General features: G+C 50.8%; 6 protein-coding genes across 6 annotated transcripts; 4 read left to right on the top strand and 2 right to left on the bottom strand.

Annotated features, from left to right (window-relative positions):
* The first annotated feature begins 2,150 nt into the window (after positions 1-2,150).
* Positions 2,151-4,490, top strand: K444DRAFT_332399 (uncharacterized protein). The gene is made up of 3 exons (XM_024871970.1): positions 2,151-2,605; positions 2,656-2,852; positions 2,905-4,490. The coding sequence occupies exons 1-3, from the start codon at positions 2,491-2,493 to the stop codon at positions 4,189-4,191; spliced, it is 1,599 nt and encodes a 532-aa protein (XP_024740225.1). The 5' UTR covers positions 2,151-2,490; the 3' UTR covers positions 4,192-4,490.
* A 655-nt stretch (positions 4,491-5,145) lies between these two features.
* K444DRAFT_332589 (uncharacterized protein) lies at positions 5,146-6,279 on the top strand. The gene is made up of 3 exons (XM_024871971.1): positions 5,146-5,621; positions 5,698-5,798; positions 5,864-6,279. The coding sequence occupies exons 1-3, from the start codon at positions 5,308-5,310 to the stop codon at positions 5,965-5,967; spliced, it is 519 nt and encodes a 172-aa protein (XP_024740224.1). The 5' UTR covers positions 5,146-5,307; the 3' UTR covers positions 5,968-6,279.
* Positions 6,280-6,473: 194 nt separating this feature from the next.
* Positions 6,474-8,281, bottom strand: K444DRAFT_627041 (carboxyl transferase; the record flags this gene model as incomplete). The annotated part of the gene is made up of 3 exons (XM_024882750.1): positions 6,474-6,590; positions 6,639-7,674; positions 7,725-8,281. 3 exons carry the CDS (start codon positions 8,279-8,281, stop codon positions 6,474-6,476), a joined length of 1,710 nt encoding a protein of 569 aa, XP_024740223.1.
* Positions 8,282-8,499: 218 nt separating this feature from the next.
* K444DRAFT_610156 (acyl-CoA dehydrogenase NM domain-like protein) lies at positions 8,500-10,050 on the top strand. The gene is made up of 3 exons (XM_024879692.1): positions 8,500-9,728; positions 9,775-9,835; positions 9,888-10,050. The coding sequence occupies exons 1-3, from the start codon at positions 8,536-8,538 to the stop codon at positions 9,921-9,923; spliced, it is 1,290 nt and encodes a 429-aa protein (XP_024740222.1). The 5' UTR covers positions 8,500-8,535; the 3' UTR covers positions 9,924-10,050.
* Positions 10,051-10,592: 542 nt separating this feature from the next.
* Positions 10,593-12,429, bottom strand: K444DRAFT_507220 (uncharacterized protein; the record flags this gene model as incomplete). The annotated part of the gene is made up of 6 exons (XM_024873401.1): positions 10,593-10,742; positions 10,794-11,440; positions 11,490-11,583; positions 11,638-12,017; positions 12,071-12,223; positions 12,276-12,429. Coding segments are annotated over 6 exons (1,578 nt in total), but the record flags the coding sequence as incomplete, so codon positions are not given.
* A 292-nt stretch (positions 12,430-12,721) lies between these two features.
* Positions 12,722-13,682, top strand: K444DRAFT_627038 (uncharacterized protein; the record flags this gene model as incomplete). Its single annotated transcript, XM_024882749.1, has 2 exons — positions 12,722-12,777; positions 12,827-13,682. 2 exons carry the CDS (start codon positions 12,722-12,724, stop codon positions 13,680-13,682), a joined length of 912 nt encoding a protein of 303 aa, XP_024740220.1.
* Positions 13,683-13,814: the final 132 nt, after the last annotated feature.

The following is a 13,814-nucleotide window of genomic DNA, read 5'->3' as shown; positions in this document are numbered from 1 at the left end:
TGGGGGGGTTGGGGGGCAGCACCTGGGAGCAAGGTTCTAGAAGCATTGCAGGCAATTGGCTGATGGCGTCGTCACTTGACCGCTTTGCGTACTCCTTGATCACAATGCGGCTGACATGACGGGGAGAACAGAGGGGAAATCTGCGCAGTGTGGCCTGCCACGACCTGGCGTTGGTAATGCATCCATGGGAGCAATGCTTGGGAGGGGGTGGTATTTTTGGCTTCGAGGAGCAAATGAGACGCGTAGCTTTTCTGCGGACCGGGTTTCTGGGGTCCCAACGACGCTCCTTTGTGCCACCGAGCCAGCGGCAATGGAACTCGGGTCTTCCATGTTAGCCAGTCACTCACTCGCCCAGTCTGTAGCCGGCTATATATCACAATCTCGAGCGTCACACGACGTGGTGGCAGACGGCTCAAGCGCGAGGTCAGCAGCCCCAAGATCCAGAGAGCTTCAGGCTCGGAAGGCATTCCGATATGATGGAGTAGGACCGCGAGGTTGAAGCTTCTCCGACACATCCTAGGAATCCGATCTTCGTTGCTGCCCGAGGGGATTGCTGCTGCGTTAGCACAAATGGCTTGTGATCAGATAATGGTGCCTAGCCGTCGACCACGGGCGTTGGTTCGGTGTTCAGCCGAACGTTGGAGCGAGAGCGACCGGGAAGCCGCGAAGGCTACGATGCTGGGAGCGGTGAGGGAGCAGGAGGGGGAGAGGAAAGGGAGGGAGGGGAAGTATTCTTGCCCTTGAATTGGACCAGAGTGCGGATAAGTTAGACCTTTGGCCATCGGCAAAAGCTGCATCATCATGCAAGCCCGTTTCCACGCAGTCTTTACGGCGCTCTTACGACTCGAGGAGAGGCAAAGCCTTTGGCAGCTCGCAAACGAAGGAGGACAGCCGGTCAAGAACCAAACGCAGAAAAAGCAGACTCATCATTGCTGGGGAGTGTACCATTGAGTGCTTTTTGCTGACCAAAAGGACGAAGGATCTCTCCCCCAGCCAAGAGCAACGCAAGCAACCGTGCTCATCCACAATTGACATGTCTTGGAGCCGGCGATGTCTGAGTGAGAAACAGATGCAGAGACGCCAAAACCCTTGGGATCCAAGCACTCCAGAGAATTGGAATCAGACCCGGATCTCTAGAACGTCAGACGGGCGTGAACCTGGACCACGTCCTCTGTAGAGGAGCAGCTTATACTAGTAGAGGTGCGCAAGTCTCTCCAACATCTACGTCGACCTCTTTCTCTCTTGTACAACTCCAACTGCACCAAGAGGTCTCCAACAGCTCTAACCCCGGCTCGGACCCGCCCATCCAGGTTACCGCAAGCAGCAATTTCCAGGGATCATTGGGTGCCGATTTTCGACGTTGCCCCGTCCACATCACTCCACGATCCGCGATTCCACATCCCCATGGACTAGGCCGTCGGCTCGCCCACCGCCCACCGCCCACCGCCCACGCCTTCGTCCGACTCCTCCTAGTCTTCCTGCTGCTCCTCCTGGCACCTGCTCATCCGCCCGCCCTCCGTGGCCCGCAAGGCAGGACGTGAGAGGCGGCCGTATCCCAGCAGCGCGGTGGGCAGCCGCGCTGCCCCATCGCGCTTCAAATCCGAGGCCGCGTTCGCGAGCGATTGATGAGCCGAGCCTGGAGCTCGAGCTCCATTGGAACTTGTACCGCCTCCCGCTCGCATGTACGTACCTGGAGTCCCTGGACCGCCAGAACCACCTTTCACCGACCACCCCAACTTGTCCGTCACGCTGCTGCAGCGCTCTGCTGTTCACCCCTCCCAGCCACCACTCACCTCCGCGCGTGCTCATCAGCTGCCCATCAGCTGCCCATGCCTCTCTTTCCCCTTCTCCTCCACGCTGTCACTACTCCCGAGTAAGCTTGGTACCGCCTGGCCCTCCCTCCCCCCCCGGCCCTTGAGTCCCAGCATCTCTCATCTCATTAGGTACACGCCGTCCAATCAATGACCTAATTATCGGGGCTCGAGGCGTGCCGCCACCACCAGCCAAACAAACCTGGACGTAATAAACTTTCTGCTCCTCGTTGTTCCACGAGGTACTGTACAGTACAACCGTAGCGATATCGATATCTTGCCATCGCCAGTTGCGAGTCCTGTCTTTCCCTTGTTGCCGAACCGCGTCGCGGACTGCCGGATCCATAAGTATATCGGTCCATTTTCAAGCGCTCTCTTCCCGAAAAACACTTCAATCTCAAGTCGGGTCGGATTTGAAGCCCTAATCCTCTTATATCACTAGTAAAAGCTGCGGGGCGGAGGTTTGATGCAAGCCCGACTTGCCCCACCAAAGATTTTGCACTTCACAATTGGAAAGCTCTTTCTTCACACCTTCCTCACCGGATTTCCAGACTTTCTTTCCTGAATGCTGCTTCCCTGACCGTCGGGATCGTTTGACGCAGCATTCTTTCACGGTAGGCTTGCCTGCCGCGAAAGGGCTGCTGTCGACAGCCCCCGTTTTGGCGCCTCCTCCACGAGGATGTCGTTGATACTACCCAAAGGCTTCGTAAAAAATAGTGCAGTCATCGAAAGCTCTATCGAGAGAATCAACCAGGAGCCATTGGACCTCGCGGATATTGCCAAGTTCTGGAAAGGTACATCTGCAAAGCCCCCTGTCAGGATGGAATTAACAGATCTGTAACAGTGTACACAACAACCAAGCGGCGACTTCTCGACCCAACAGCTGAACGACTGGAGAACTATTGGTGGCGCATATGGGGCAGCCGAAAGAAAGCGTTGAACGGCGCAACTGTTGCACGACTGTTCGCCCATATATCGGATGGCCAGACCTTTGTACCACTTCGAGGGCCTCCAAACCGTGATGAAGGAACCCCACCATTGGTATGATTTGCCTGTCCACACAAGTCAAGCCGTACTGAATTTGGACTCTTAGAATACAGCTGCTCGTCGTGGACCAGCAGCTTCCAGCACTACAGCTCTCAATCGATCAGACCAAAGCCGGCCAAGTACTACATCATCTTCTACAGCATCAAGAAACGCAGTGCCTATGCCGCATCCCATTCTCAAGAAGACAAGAGGCCCATCTACGAGCGGACCACGGCCGACAGCCCGCTTTATTTCCCCTCCGGAATCCGACGTCGAGGCGGACCCGTCATCTTCGGTCAGCACTTACTCGCAAACGAATTCTCATGTTGTTGTTGAACCTCCATCTCCCGATTCTCAGGATGTAAAATTTGACAGGAAGCCATCGCCTTCCAGCAAGAAGAAAGGAGGCTTCGTTGCTTCTGGCAGGAGGAAGCGCCCGGTGATCGTCAGGCGTCAGAGCTCCCAAACATCGCAATCATCTGCCGAAGTAGTCCCATCTATTGCTACAGTACATTCATCTGCAGGAAGGACTCCACCGACCGTCTTGGAGCAATCTCGCAATCCACCGCAGTCCCGGTTTCAAGAGAATTTCTCACCTTCCCCGGATCGCTCCAAGTCGCCTAAGAAAAAGAACACACTACGGGTCTCGGATTCGAAGCGTACCCCGCCCCGTAATGCTGATATGACTCGTGTGGGGAAAGGTTCACGTTCGGACGAAATCGGGGAGAGCGCCTCCTCGTCCGGCGACCCCGGTCCGTCGACTCAACTTCGTCGAATCGAAAATCGTCAATGTGAAGAACTTCCTGCCAAGAATCTCACCGCCGAGGAACGCGAAGAAATCGAGGTGCAGAGAACACTCTTAGCAGAAGCTAGTGCGCATGTCAAGAACGGATCACGCACCACTGCCAGCCCCTTGCCACCCACCAGTGATGGTTTTCGGGTTCTTCACAGAGCACCGCGTCCGCAATCTGAGGGAAAAGTCGAACACAAGCCCTTGAGTGCCGTTCCGCTCCTTGACCACGAAACCAAAGGCACGGTGAGCCTCGCGCCAACCCTGACTGATGCAACTGGCCAAGTAAATTTGGGGGATATTGGCGCTGCGCATGCGGCCGCACCAACTTCTAGCTCTGCCTTCAAAAAGGACAAGGGAAAGGGACGAGATGCAGATGACGAGCCAATCTCTGGAATGTTTGCAAAAAGGCCAGTCCAGCCGGTATTACCAGCGGAGGTCCCTGATTCAACTGGTTCACTCCTGCGAAGCAAGAGTCAGCTTACCTTACTCCTTGAACGTGACAGAGCCAGGATTGGAGAGCGCAAATCAGACGATGAAAAGAGCAGTCGGAGAAAGCGTTGATCGAATTATAATAGGCGGAACTTGAGGGCAACGGATCTCTGGGATTGTGCACACGGGTCTGCTTAAAAGGTGTTCTGGGGGGGCAAAAAGTCATTCTAGCGATTCGGTTCTATTCTTGCGGCCTGCGACTTGCATTGCGAGGCGCTTTGGGCGAGGTCATCCTTGAGAATGAGATTCTATCCGGGGTCTACAGGCATGGTTTGTTGCATTGCTACGGCGTTGAGGTCCCTGTTGGATGGGCGAGTGGATGATTGTACATTACAAGTGAGGGCCTTGAGCTGTAAGTCTAAGTAGGGCGTGACTGTACATACGAAACAAAAATATAGATAATTTATGATCATTCTTGAGCGAAGTTTTCTTGGAATCTACCTTTAATTTTATGTTGATTAAAATCTAATGTTTCTGCAGACATTCCTGATAAAAATCCTCTCTTGAGACACCATGCAGTAACACAAGCAAAAGAAAAGAATCTAGGCACCGTTAGATGCCGGTACTCATACGGTACTTGGAAATAGCCACAACCGTTTTGAGCGAGTTGCATAGTCAGCCGTTTTTGGCGGTAGTCAAACAAACCCTGATTCCTCCTCCATCCTCCTCATGATTGTGCCAAGGGATACCCTACATTATATCCAAATCCAGAGTCTAGTTCTCGATCAGCAATTCCTTCAGCAGACATGGCTTTCGCAAGCAAGGCTTGCTCAATCTTTTTACCCCACTCGTTCAATTGGCAAGAGTCCTCAACACACCCATATCTCCGTTTGCCTTTCGCCAACATTTAAATGCTTGAAATAGCAGTCCATAGCCCGGCACAGTGGTCGAGGTCCCGGCCACAGGCTTGGTGTTTCAAGGTACGTACCAACTCCCAAGTGCTGTGCCGCACAGGGCAGCCTGGGGATCCTTCCACGCTGCTGCGCCCTTGAATCCTTTGGCGCTGCGGGGTCCATGAACCGTATTATTTCCCCCTTCTCGATTTCCCTTTCCTCTCGTACTGTTTCTTCAGTCGGCTTTTTGTCGTACTTGGCAAGTTCGGACAGCTATTGTTCATGATCATACTTGTCGAATCAAGAGCGAGAGAAGAAACGTAACAAAGGAAGGAGGCCCCAAGAAGGCAGCAGGATGGTCTTTTCTCTCTCTCTCCGACAGACCTCTAACGGCTCAATCGAAGCCGGGCCCTCCTCCTCTACCCTTTCGGCCTTCCGCGAATACATCACAACATGGGATTTCTCCGACCGTCCAGCCCTAATCCGACGTCTCGCCTGCACCCTAGCCTTCGTGCTGCACATCCCGTTAAACATCCTCAGTATCCTGAGCTGGGGCTTTCTCTTCATGTCCATGGGGATCGCGTTGAGTCTGGCTAATTTGGCGTGTGTGGGGGCGGCGCTGTGGAAGCTTGATATTATGAGCGGGGAGAGGCAGTTCTATGGCAGGTCGTGAGTTTAGTTCGCTCTTAAATCTTAATGCTAGGAGAGGAGATGGGCTGACTCTTGCTGACTGGTGCATTTACAGGCTTAAGAGGAGCCATTTCGATTATGTGATTTTGGCACTTGTTGGCATATATGGGGGAGCGTTTACTATGCTGCTTATGGCAAAGCTGCACTCGGGAATTTGTGAGTGATACTTTGCATTTTGTGTCAGGAGCGGGGAGAGTGATACTAATGACATCTTTTGCTAGGGATGGGTTTTCTCAGGGCAGTCTGGCCTTGCTTGATTGCTACGGATATCTTCTGCTTTATTGCTGGGTGGGTGGCTACGTGGAGGGGTATCAGTCTTGGCTGAGCTTAAGAGCAGGGGAGTAGTGGGACGTATCATGGTCTTGAGATGAAGTCAAGGACTGCTGCATTGTTATGGCGTTGCGTTATGGCACATGCCAATAACACAAAGTTCTTTGTTTGAGACTTACAGGAATAGCACCGATTAAGTTAGACTCTCAATTAATCGGAATGAAAATATTTATAATTCAGTGCTGTCTAGTATCATAAGAAGAACCGATGGCGTTGAATCCATGTATAAAGTGAAGGGAGGTGTTGTGTATTAGGTTAGTGTGGGGTTTTGCCCGAAGATTCCAGCGACTGAATGCATCGTTGTACTGAGACGCAAAGGGACATAGAGAGAGGAACGAGTAACGATGCAGAAAAGGTTGGGAATAAAGTGGTCTGATTTCGATTGCAGGCGGGGTAGCAATCGCGGGGTCGGATTGCAAGTCCTTTTGTGCTTTCGTGCAGCTGGCAGCTGGTTGTTATTTTCACATGTCTAATTAGCTTCTCGTTGGTATTCGTGGCCGTCTACATTCTAAAAATGCCAAATTTCGTTGGCACGGGCTCATTCTTCCCACCCATTGCAGCCATTAAGCCTAATCCAAGCACACGTCTGGTATGACTTGGAGGTATTACACCATCATCCTACATAATCAGCAGGGGCTCACAACCTCTCATGCATGAAAAACTTACCCATAACCTTGCAGAGGAAAATACAGCTTCGCTCTCCCTCTCAATCCTAGCTTTGAGCTCAGGATCTACAGCTTTGCCAACTGTCTCCATGACAGCTGTCAGCTGCTCGGAGCCCATAACACCAATCTTGGCGTTTGGCCACATCCACAAGAATCTCGGTCCGTAAGCTCTCCCACACATCCCATAATTCCCTGCTCCATTCGAGGCGCCTACCACAACAGTAAACTTGGGAACATTGGCGCAAGCCACAGCAGTAACCAGCTTGGCCCCGTTCTTGGCAATGCCTTCCCGCTCTGCATCGGTACCAACCATGAACCCGCTGATGTTTTGAAGAAATATCAAAGGTATTTGTCGTTGGCAGCAGAGCTCGATAAAATGTGCCCCTTTTAAAGAGGAAGTGCTGAACAAAATGCCGTTATTGGCAACTATGCCGACTTTATGACCGTAAATGTGGCCAAAGCCAGTGACGAGGGTGCTGCCATAGTCTCTTTTGAATTCGGAAAAGACACTACCGTCCACAATTCGGGCAATAATTTCATGTATTGGTAACGGCCGCCGTAAATTGGTACTTGCGATCCCAACAAGCTCTTCTACGTCGTATAAAGGCTCCTCGTAGGTTGTAGGTGGTGGAAACGACTTCGTTGGCCAGTTCAGGTTGCTGATGGAGCGTCGAGCAAGAACAAGAGCATGTGAATCGTCAACAGCCAGGTAGTCCGTCACACCCGACACTGAGCTGTGCATTTTCCCACCTCCAAGATCTTCAGCGCTCACCACCTCACCAGTGGCAGCTTTGACTAGGGGTGGTCCAGCAAGAAAAATATGGCCCTGGCCATCAACAATTATGCTCTCGTCTGACATGGCTGGGACATATGCACCGCCCGCTGTGCAGGGACCCATAACCACTGATATTTGTGGTATCCCTAAGGAGCTCATCCTGGCTTGATTGTAAAATATTCTTCCAAAGTGCTCCCGGTCAGGGAAGACATCAGCTTGATGTGGGAGATTGGCACCGCCAGAATCAACGAGATACACGCAACTGGAAATGATCAGTACTTAACACACATCCTGGAAACTGGCTTAACTTACGGGAGATGGTTTTCTTGAGCAATTGCCTGTGCTCGCAAATGTTTTTTGACAGTAATCGGGTAATAAGTGCCGCCCTTCACCGTGCTGTCGTTCGCAACAATCACACAAGTCACTCCTTCGATGACCCCAACTCCAGTTATAATCCCACCGGCAGGTACCTCAGCTTCGGGATACAGCCCGTGGCCAGCCAAGGCAGAGAGCTCCAAGAACGAGGTTCCAGGATCAATCAAAGCTGTGACTCGGTCTCTTGGGAGCATCTTCTTCCTCGCAATGTGCTTCTCTCGTGCTTTCGCCGGACCCCCTTCGTGTATCTTCCTTGTGAGTTCTTCCAGCTTCGCCATGACATATCCCATCTGTTTAGCATTTTCTTTGTACTCCTCAGACGACGGGTCGACAATTGACGGTAGGACTGATATTGCGTTGGCCTGGTGCGGCGCACAATGCGTTGCAATGCCTCGAATGGCAGCTCCGACAGGGTGGGAAGAGGGATGGCAGCGTAGCCTCGATGCGCATTTGGACAGCCTCAAAGCAGCCCTTGAAGCTCTAATTGTCGCCATTTTATGGGTCCAAAGAAGCTGCGGGTGCAGCGGTATGTGAAATGCCTACATTCTCACTTTGTTGACAAAATGTCCTGGAATTGTCAATGTCGCGGCAAATCGCGGCTTAGGCAAGGGGAGCTGACCCCGGATGTGGGGAAGGATGTTTGGCAGGACAGGGGTCTTCCCTTGTACCTGGAAAAGCCGCTTTTGGTGAGCTTGAAGATCAACAATGTAGTCCCGAATGCTCGTCTCTTCCTGCCACCACTTCGAAAATGGCAACGGTGCGGTGTCTTTGGTCAGTGCCGGCTCGACCAGCGTTGCAGCTCCGACTGAAACCTCAATTCCTGTTATCAACCATTCAACAACGCAATGCTTCATCCAAACACCCTAAAGGCTTCGAGCCACCGACCTATGCTGACCTCTCCGAACTCCGAGAACGAGTTCAGGAGTTCACACGACGTGAAATACCAGAAAAAGTGGCTGCCAAGACGGATAAGTCCAATGCGTTTCCTAATGAGATGTGGCAGAAGCTGGGCGAGGCGGGGTTCCTGGGAATGACTGCAGATGAGGACGTGGGAGGCCTGGCAATGGGGTACCAAGCACATTGTGTGGTGATGGAGGAAATTTCGAGGGCGTCAGGGTCTATTGGATTGAGTTACGCTGCACATTCTCAGCTCTGTGTCAACCAGCTGCAGTTGAATGGCAATCCAGACCAGAAGCAGAAGTTCTTGCCAGGCCTCATTGCTGGGACGAGTATTGGTGCTTTGGCTATGTCTGAAAGTGGCGCGGGGAGTGATGTTATTGGTATGAGGACAACAGCAAAGGCAGTCGATGGTGGATATATTCTCAATGGCACCAAGATGTGGATCACGAATGGCCCCGAAGCTGATGTTGTTGTGGTTTATGCAAAGACTGAACCCGACAAAGGTTCCAAGGGGATCACGGCATTCATTGTGCAGAAAGAGTTCGAGGGCTTCAGTTGTGCTCGGAAACTCGATAAGATGGGCATGCGTGGAAGCAACACCGGGGAATTGATCTTCGATGGGGTTTTCGTACCAAAGGAGAACGTCCTCGGTGAGGTCAATCGAGGAGTAAAAGTGTTGATGGAAGGCCTAGATCTTGAACGACTCGTTCTCAGTGCTGGCCCCCTAGGTATCATGCAGGCTGCGATGGACGTCACTCTTCCTTTTACTCATCAAAGAAAGCAGTTCGGCACTCCTATTGCACACAACCAACTAGTCCAGGGCAAGCTTGCGGATATGTACACGAAGCTGCAAGCAGCTAGATCCTACACATACGACACGGCAAGAAAGATCGATGAGATGGGGCAGATTCGGACTCAAGACTGTGCTGGTGCAATCATGTATGCTGCTGAGAGAGCAACAGAGTGCTCTCTTGATTGCATACAGTTGCTGGGTGGGATGGGTTACGTCGAGGAGATGCCAGCCTCAAGATTATTGAGAGAGTAAGTCTCTTCCCTGCGGGGTAGATTCTTTTGCTGAGAAGTCTAGTGCAAAATTGTATGAGATAGGGGCAGGTACAACTGAAATCAGAAAAATAGTCATTGGTCGAGTAAGTCAAGCCCTGATGTGTATTCTGTGGGGTTCTTTGCTAACACCATAAGGCATTCAACAAGGAGTACAGTAGCTATGCATCATGAGGGTAAATATCATGTCGGGGACACGGAGCATTGGGAACAGGTAGAGAGGCGTGCCTCGAGGATTGTATGAACAGTCTCTAGTTCCGAGTCCAACTGAACAAATCAAATTAAGAACCCTACCTCAGCCAAACTCGTAGAAATCCCTTCACTTCTAAGCTTCACGAGTTCTTGGAATATTTGACTTGTCACTCTTGTACAAAGTCCCACGAGTTGTTGAAATTTAAGTCACTGACCTTCTCGAACCTTGGTGAGTTGTATGTGGAGTATTAAATCTTCCAAGTAAAAATCCTTGCTCGAGATTGTCCGAATTTGATCCCACATAACGAAATCCAGGATAGAAAAACCCTGGCGCCTGAGGTAATTTATTCACATGCCATGAATTCCGTGCCAAAAAAGGAACTATATATACACCAAGCCGCTGGGTATCATCTCACGACGTTTTGCTTGCTTGCAGAGGCCTCCCAATCTTCCACCTCACTTGGTACAATCCATTCGTTCGATTCCGTTCTTGAGCAAGTAGCCCCCCTTCTCAAATACCAACCCTAAATCTAGTCCCGAAACTCATCCCGAGATCCAATTCAGCTAACCAGCTACATCCATCGTAGGTAGAACCACACTTCATGCGAATACAAGAAAGCTCTATTGCTGGTTGAGAGGTTATGAACGTGGGGGCTTGGGGCTGCTAGTTGTACTCCCACCGCCACGACTGACAAGGCCGGCGAAGAAATTGGCTAGGACTTCGTTATTCTGTGGCTTCCCACCATCGGGGGCTGTTGTACCTGGAGTTGTGGGTTCAGGGGTCTGGTAGCTTTGGCGGTTCTGGTTTCATCAGTAAACATATGGTAAATTGACGGGGCGGCAACTACGGACCTTCAATCGTTGTAACATATCATCAGCATCTACCTGAATTCCTCCCATATTGAATTGCACAGGACCAATATGCTCGTTGACCCGTGCCTCATCACCAACACTATCTTCTCCTTCGAGACTTGCTCCTCGACCACGAATCAGTCGACTGCTGTCCATACCTGTCGGCTCGGCCGCTTGCCGATTCTTATCTAGAACTGCAAGCTGAGCACCGAGGAAGGTCTGGGTGTCGGTGCTTGAAACTTCAAGTTTGAGGCCATTGCTTTCTGCGGATGCGGCTTGAAGAGCGTCAAGGCTAGGGTCACGAATTATTTCTTCGTAAGCTTCCACTGCTCCTCCCGATACCTTGAGAGTTCTTTCGTCCGTAGAGTCATTGGTACCATTTGCATTGTCAACGGGGCTTGGTTCAAATGATTCCTCAATGTCAAGTGACCATCCTTCGTTAATGGCTTCAACATCGAAGCCATCTCGGAGAACTCGAATCTTGCCCCAAGAGTCCCAATTCGGTGGAACAACAACCTTGTCTCGGTCAATGACATTGTGTTTGAGTGGTTGTCGTTTTAGAAGAGAGTGGATTCCAAGAGATGAGTGTATGAGACTTTGTAATGGACTCGGAGCAGAGGGGATTGTATAGATGAGCGATGCGCCATCTAAATAGTCTGGTCAGCCTGGTCAGCCAGTATTTGGCAGTAAACATACGCTTCAGCAAAATCGCCCTTAGAAATTGTAGAACTGTATCAAATTCTTCCTCTTTCCACGACCGATCCTTCTCCAGTACTTCTATACGGTCAGACTATGAATAGCGTCAGTGATAGCTGTGTCATGTAAGATTTCCAGGGCTTCTCACATTCTGGCAAACTACACATAGCGGTAGTCCCAGTGCTTCCTCCCATTCACCCGGTCCCAAGGGCAAGCTAACATCACTCTCTGTTGTGCTGTTGACGCCCCCTCCGTCAAGACTATTTCCCCCACGTCCCCTGTCTCGCCAGCCAATCATGACTTCTTCCATCTTCTCTTTACAGTCCGCATCCAGCGAGACAAGAAGGGTTCTAAGTAGCCGTATCCAGTCTCGTAATTGCCTTAGCCAGAACCATGGTTGTGACCAGTCCAGAAGTACAACGATGAGCGTGTTGGGAATAGTTTGTGGTGTTAAAAGGGGTTGGAGAAGAGGAGTGAAGGATGGCGAGGGGTCGGCGAGAAGGTATAGGGAGAGGCGTGCCAGTATGTCTTTTCGATATTAGCAGAGCACCAGCTTGTGAGCTTATTCGATAATTCCATACCTTCATGGTCTGCGTCTAAAACATCGTGATATGTGTATCCCAACGCAAAGTTATTTGCTATTGGAGGCTGCTTCCTTTGCCGCTCCTGATTCCTCCTTGAATCCTCTGCAGAAAGGCCGTCAAGAAACTCCCTCTGAGATTCACTAGTCCCTCCTACATAGAAGTCAAAAGTTGTAACTGAAGGTCTTGGAACAGACAAGCGGACCTAAAACGAGGATATTCTTCTCTGGAAGCCTCTTTCCACTTGCAACGCTGTCTAACATGGAAGACCACATGTCCTTCTTCGCATCCGCACTCTTCGGTCTATCATGGTCGCTTGACGTCGAGACTTGCGTATATGTGGATGTTCTGTTATTCGAGGAAGCCATTGCGGCATCGGATTTCGTTTCAGTAGGTGCTTCAATTGAGGGATGGGGAGGCTGAGATCTCGTTCTTTGCTATCGCAGTTTTGAGCGGTGATCGAGTGCTGTCCCATGCATCTGTGATGGATTGCGACCATGAAGTTTGCTGAAGTTTGGATCTGATTGCGACTCTGAGGTGTTGGGCGTTCATAAAGTTGTGAACGCGTCCTGATGCACGCGAGGCAGCATTTTTTTGACAGCCTTGTTTCTACAAGTGGCTGAACCTCTCAAACTTCAACCACAACGTAAAATGAACAGCATACGGGCAATCCAGGAGCTCAACAAGCGTGAGCTTGAGAATGGAGTGTAAATAAAGCCTCCCCAAACTTTTGATCTTGCTAACAATAAGATGTAGCTCAACAGAAGCATCATGGCATGCCGACTACCGCGACACGGCCTACATCTACATTGGAGGCCTCCCCTTCGAGCTCTCCGAGGGCGACATAATTACGATATTCTCGCAGTTCGGTGAACCGACCTATATCAATCTCGTCCGGGATAAGGAAACTGGCAAGTCCCGAGGCTTTGCTTTCCTCAAGTACGAAGATCAACGGAGCACAGATTTGGCTGTCGATAATTTAGGGGGAACGGTGATCATGGGAAGAACATTGAAAGTGGACCACACAAGATACAAGAAGAAAGATGACGAGCCGGATGAGGGAGTGGATTTGACCCAAGAGGCAAAGCAAATCGAGGAGGATGGGGACGAGGGGAGACAGAAGAGACGAAGGACTAGTGAGAGTGAAGAAGCGAGACCGATGCTGAAGGAAGAGCAAGAGCTGGTGAGATTGATTCAGGATCATGATGAGGAAGATCCAATGAAGGCGTTCTTGGTTCAAGAGAAGAAGGAAGAAGTGGCATTGGCATTGACACGGGTGAAGGATAGGAAGAAGTCCGAGAAGTCTCATAAGCACCGACATCATCACAGGTCACGGCGAGAAAAGGATGAAGATGAAGTAGAGGGCAGTCGGCATTCTAGCTACCGAAAGGAAAGGTGGGAACGAAAGAGATCCCGCTCCCGAGAGACTTCTCCTGTTGATGCTGGATCAAGTTCTCGTAGAAAACGACAGGATGGAGATGATAGAGCCGAAGAGTACAAGTCAAGGAGGCGTAGTCCAAGGAGGGATAGTCGGGAGAGAGATACCACGAGACAGAGGAGAAGAGATGACTCGCGAAACAACTACCGTCGTCGTTCAAGAAGAGACTCTTAAGGAATTGCTCCTGCATGTTTCTCAAGAGTAGATCCTATAAATCATGCAAAAAAGTCGCCATACTCCATGCTCCTGGTCTATATTCCGATGCACAAATCCAACCCCAGCAAAGGATTCATTCCCCTTACGCCT

The sequence above is a fragment of the Hyaloscypha bicolor genome, assembly GCF_002865645.1.
Source record: "Hyaloscypha bicolor E unplaced genomic scaffold K444scaffold_52, whole genome shotgun sequence".
Classification (NCBI taxonomy): Eukaryota; Fungi; Ascomycota; class Leotiomycetes; order Helotiales; family Hyaloscyphaceae; genus Hyaloscypha; species Hyaloscypha bicolor.
This window is presented reverse-complemented; position numbering and strand designations above follow the sequence as displayed.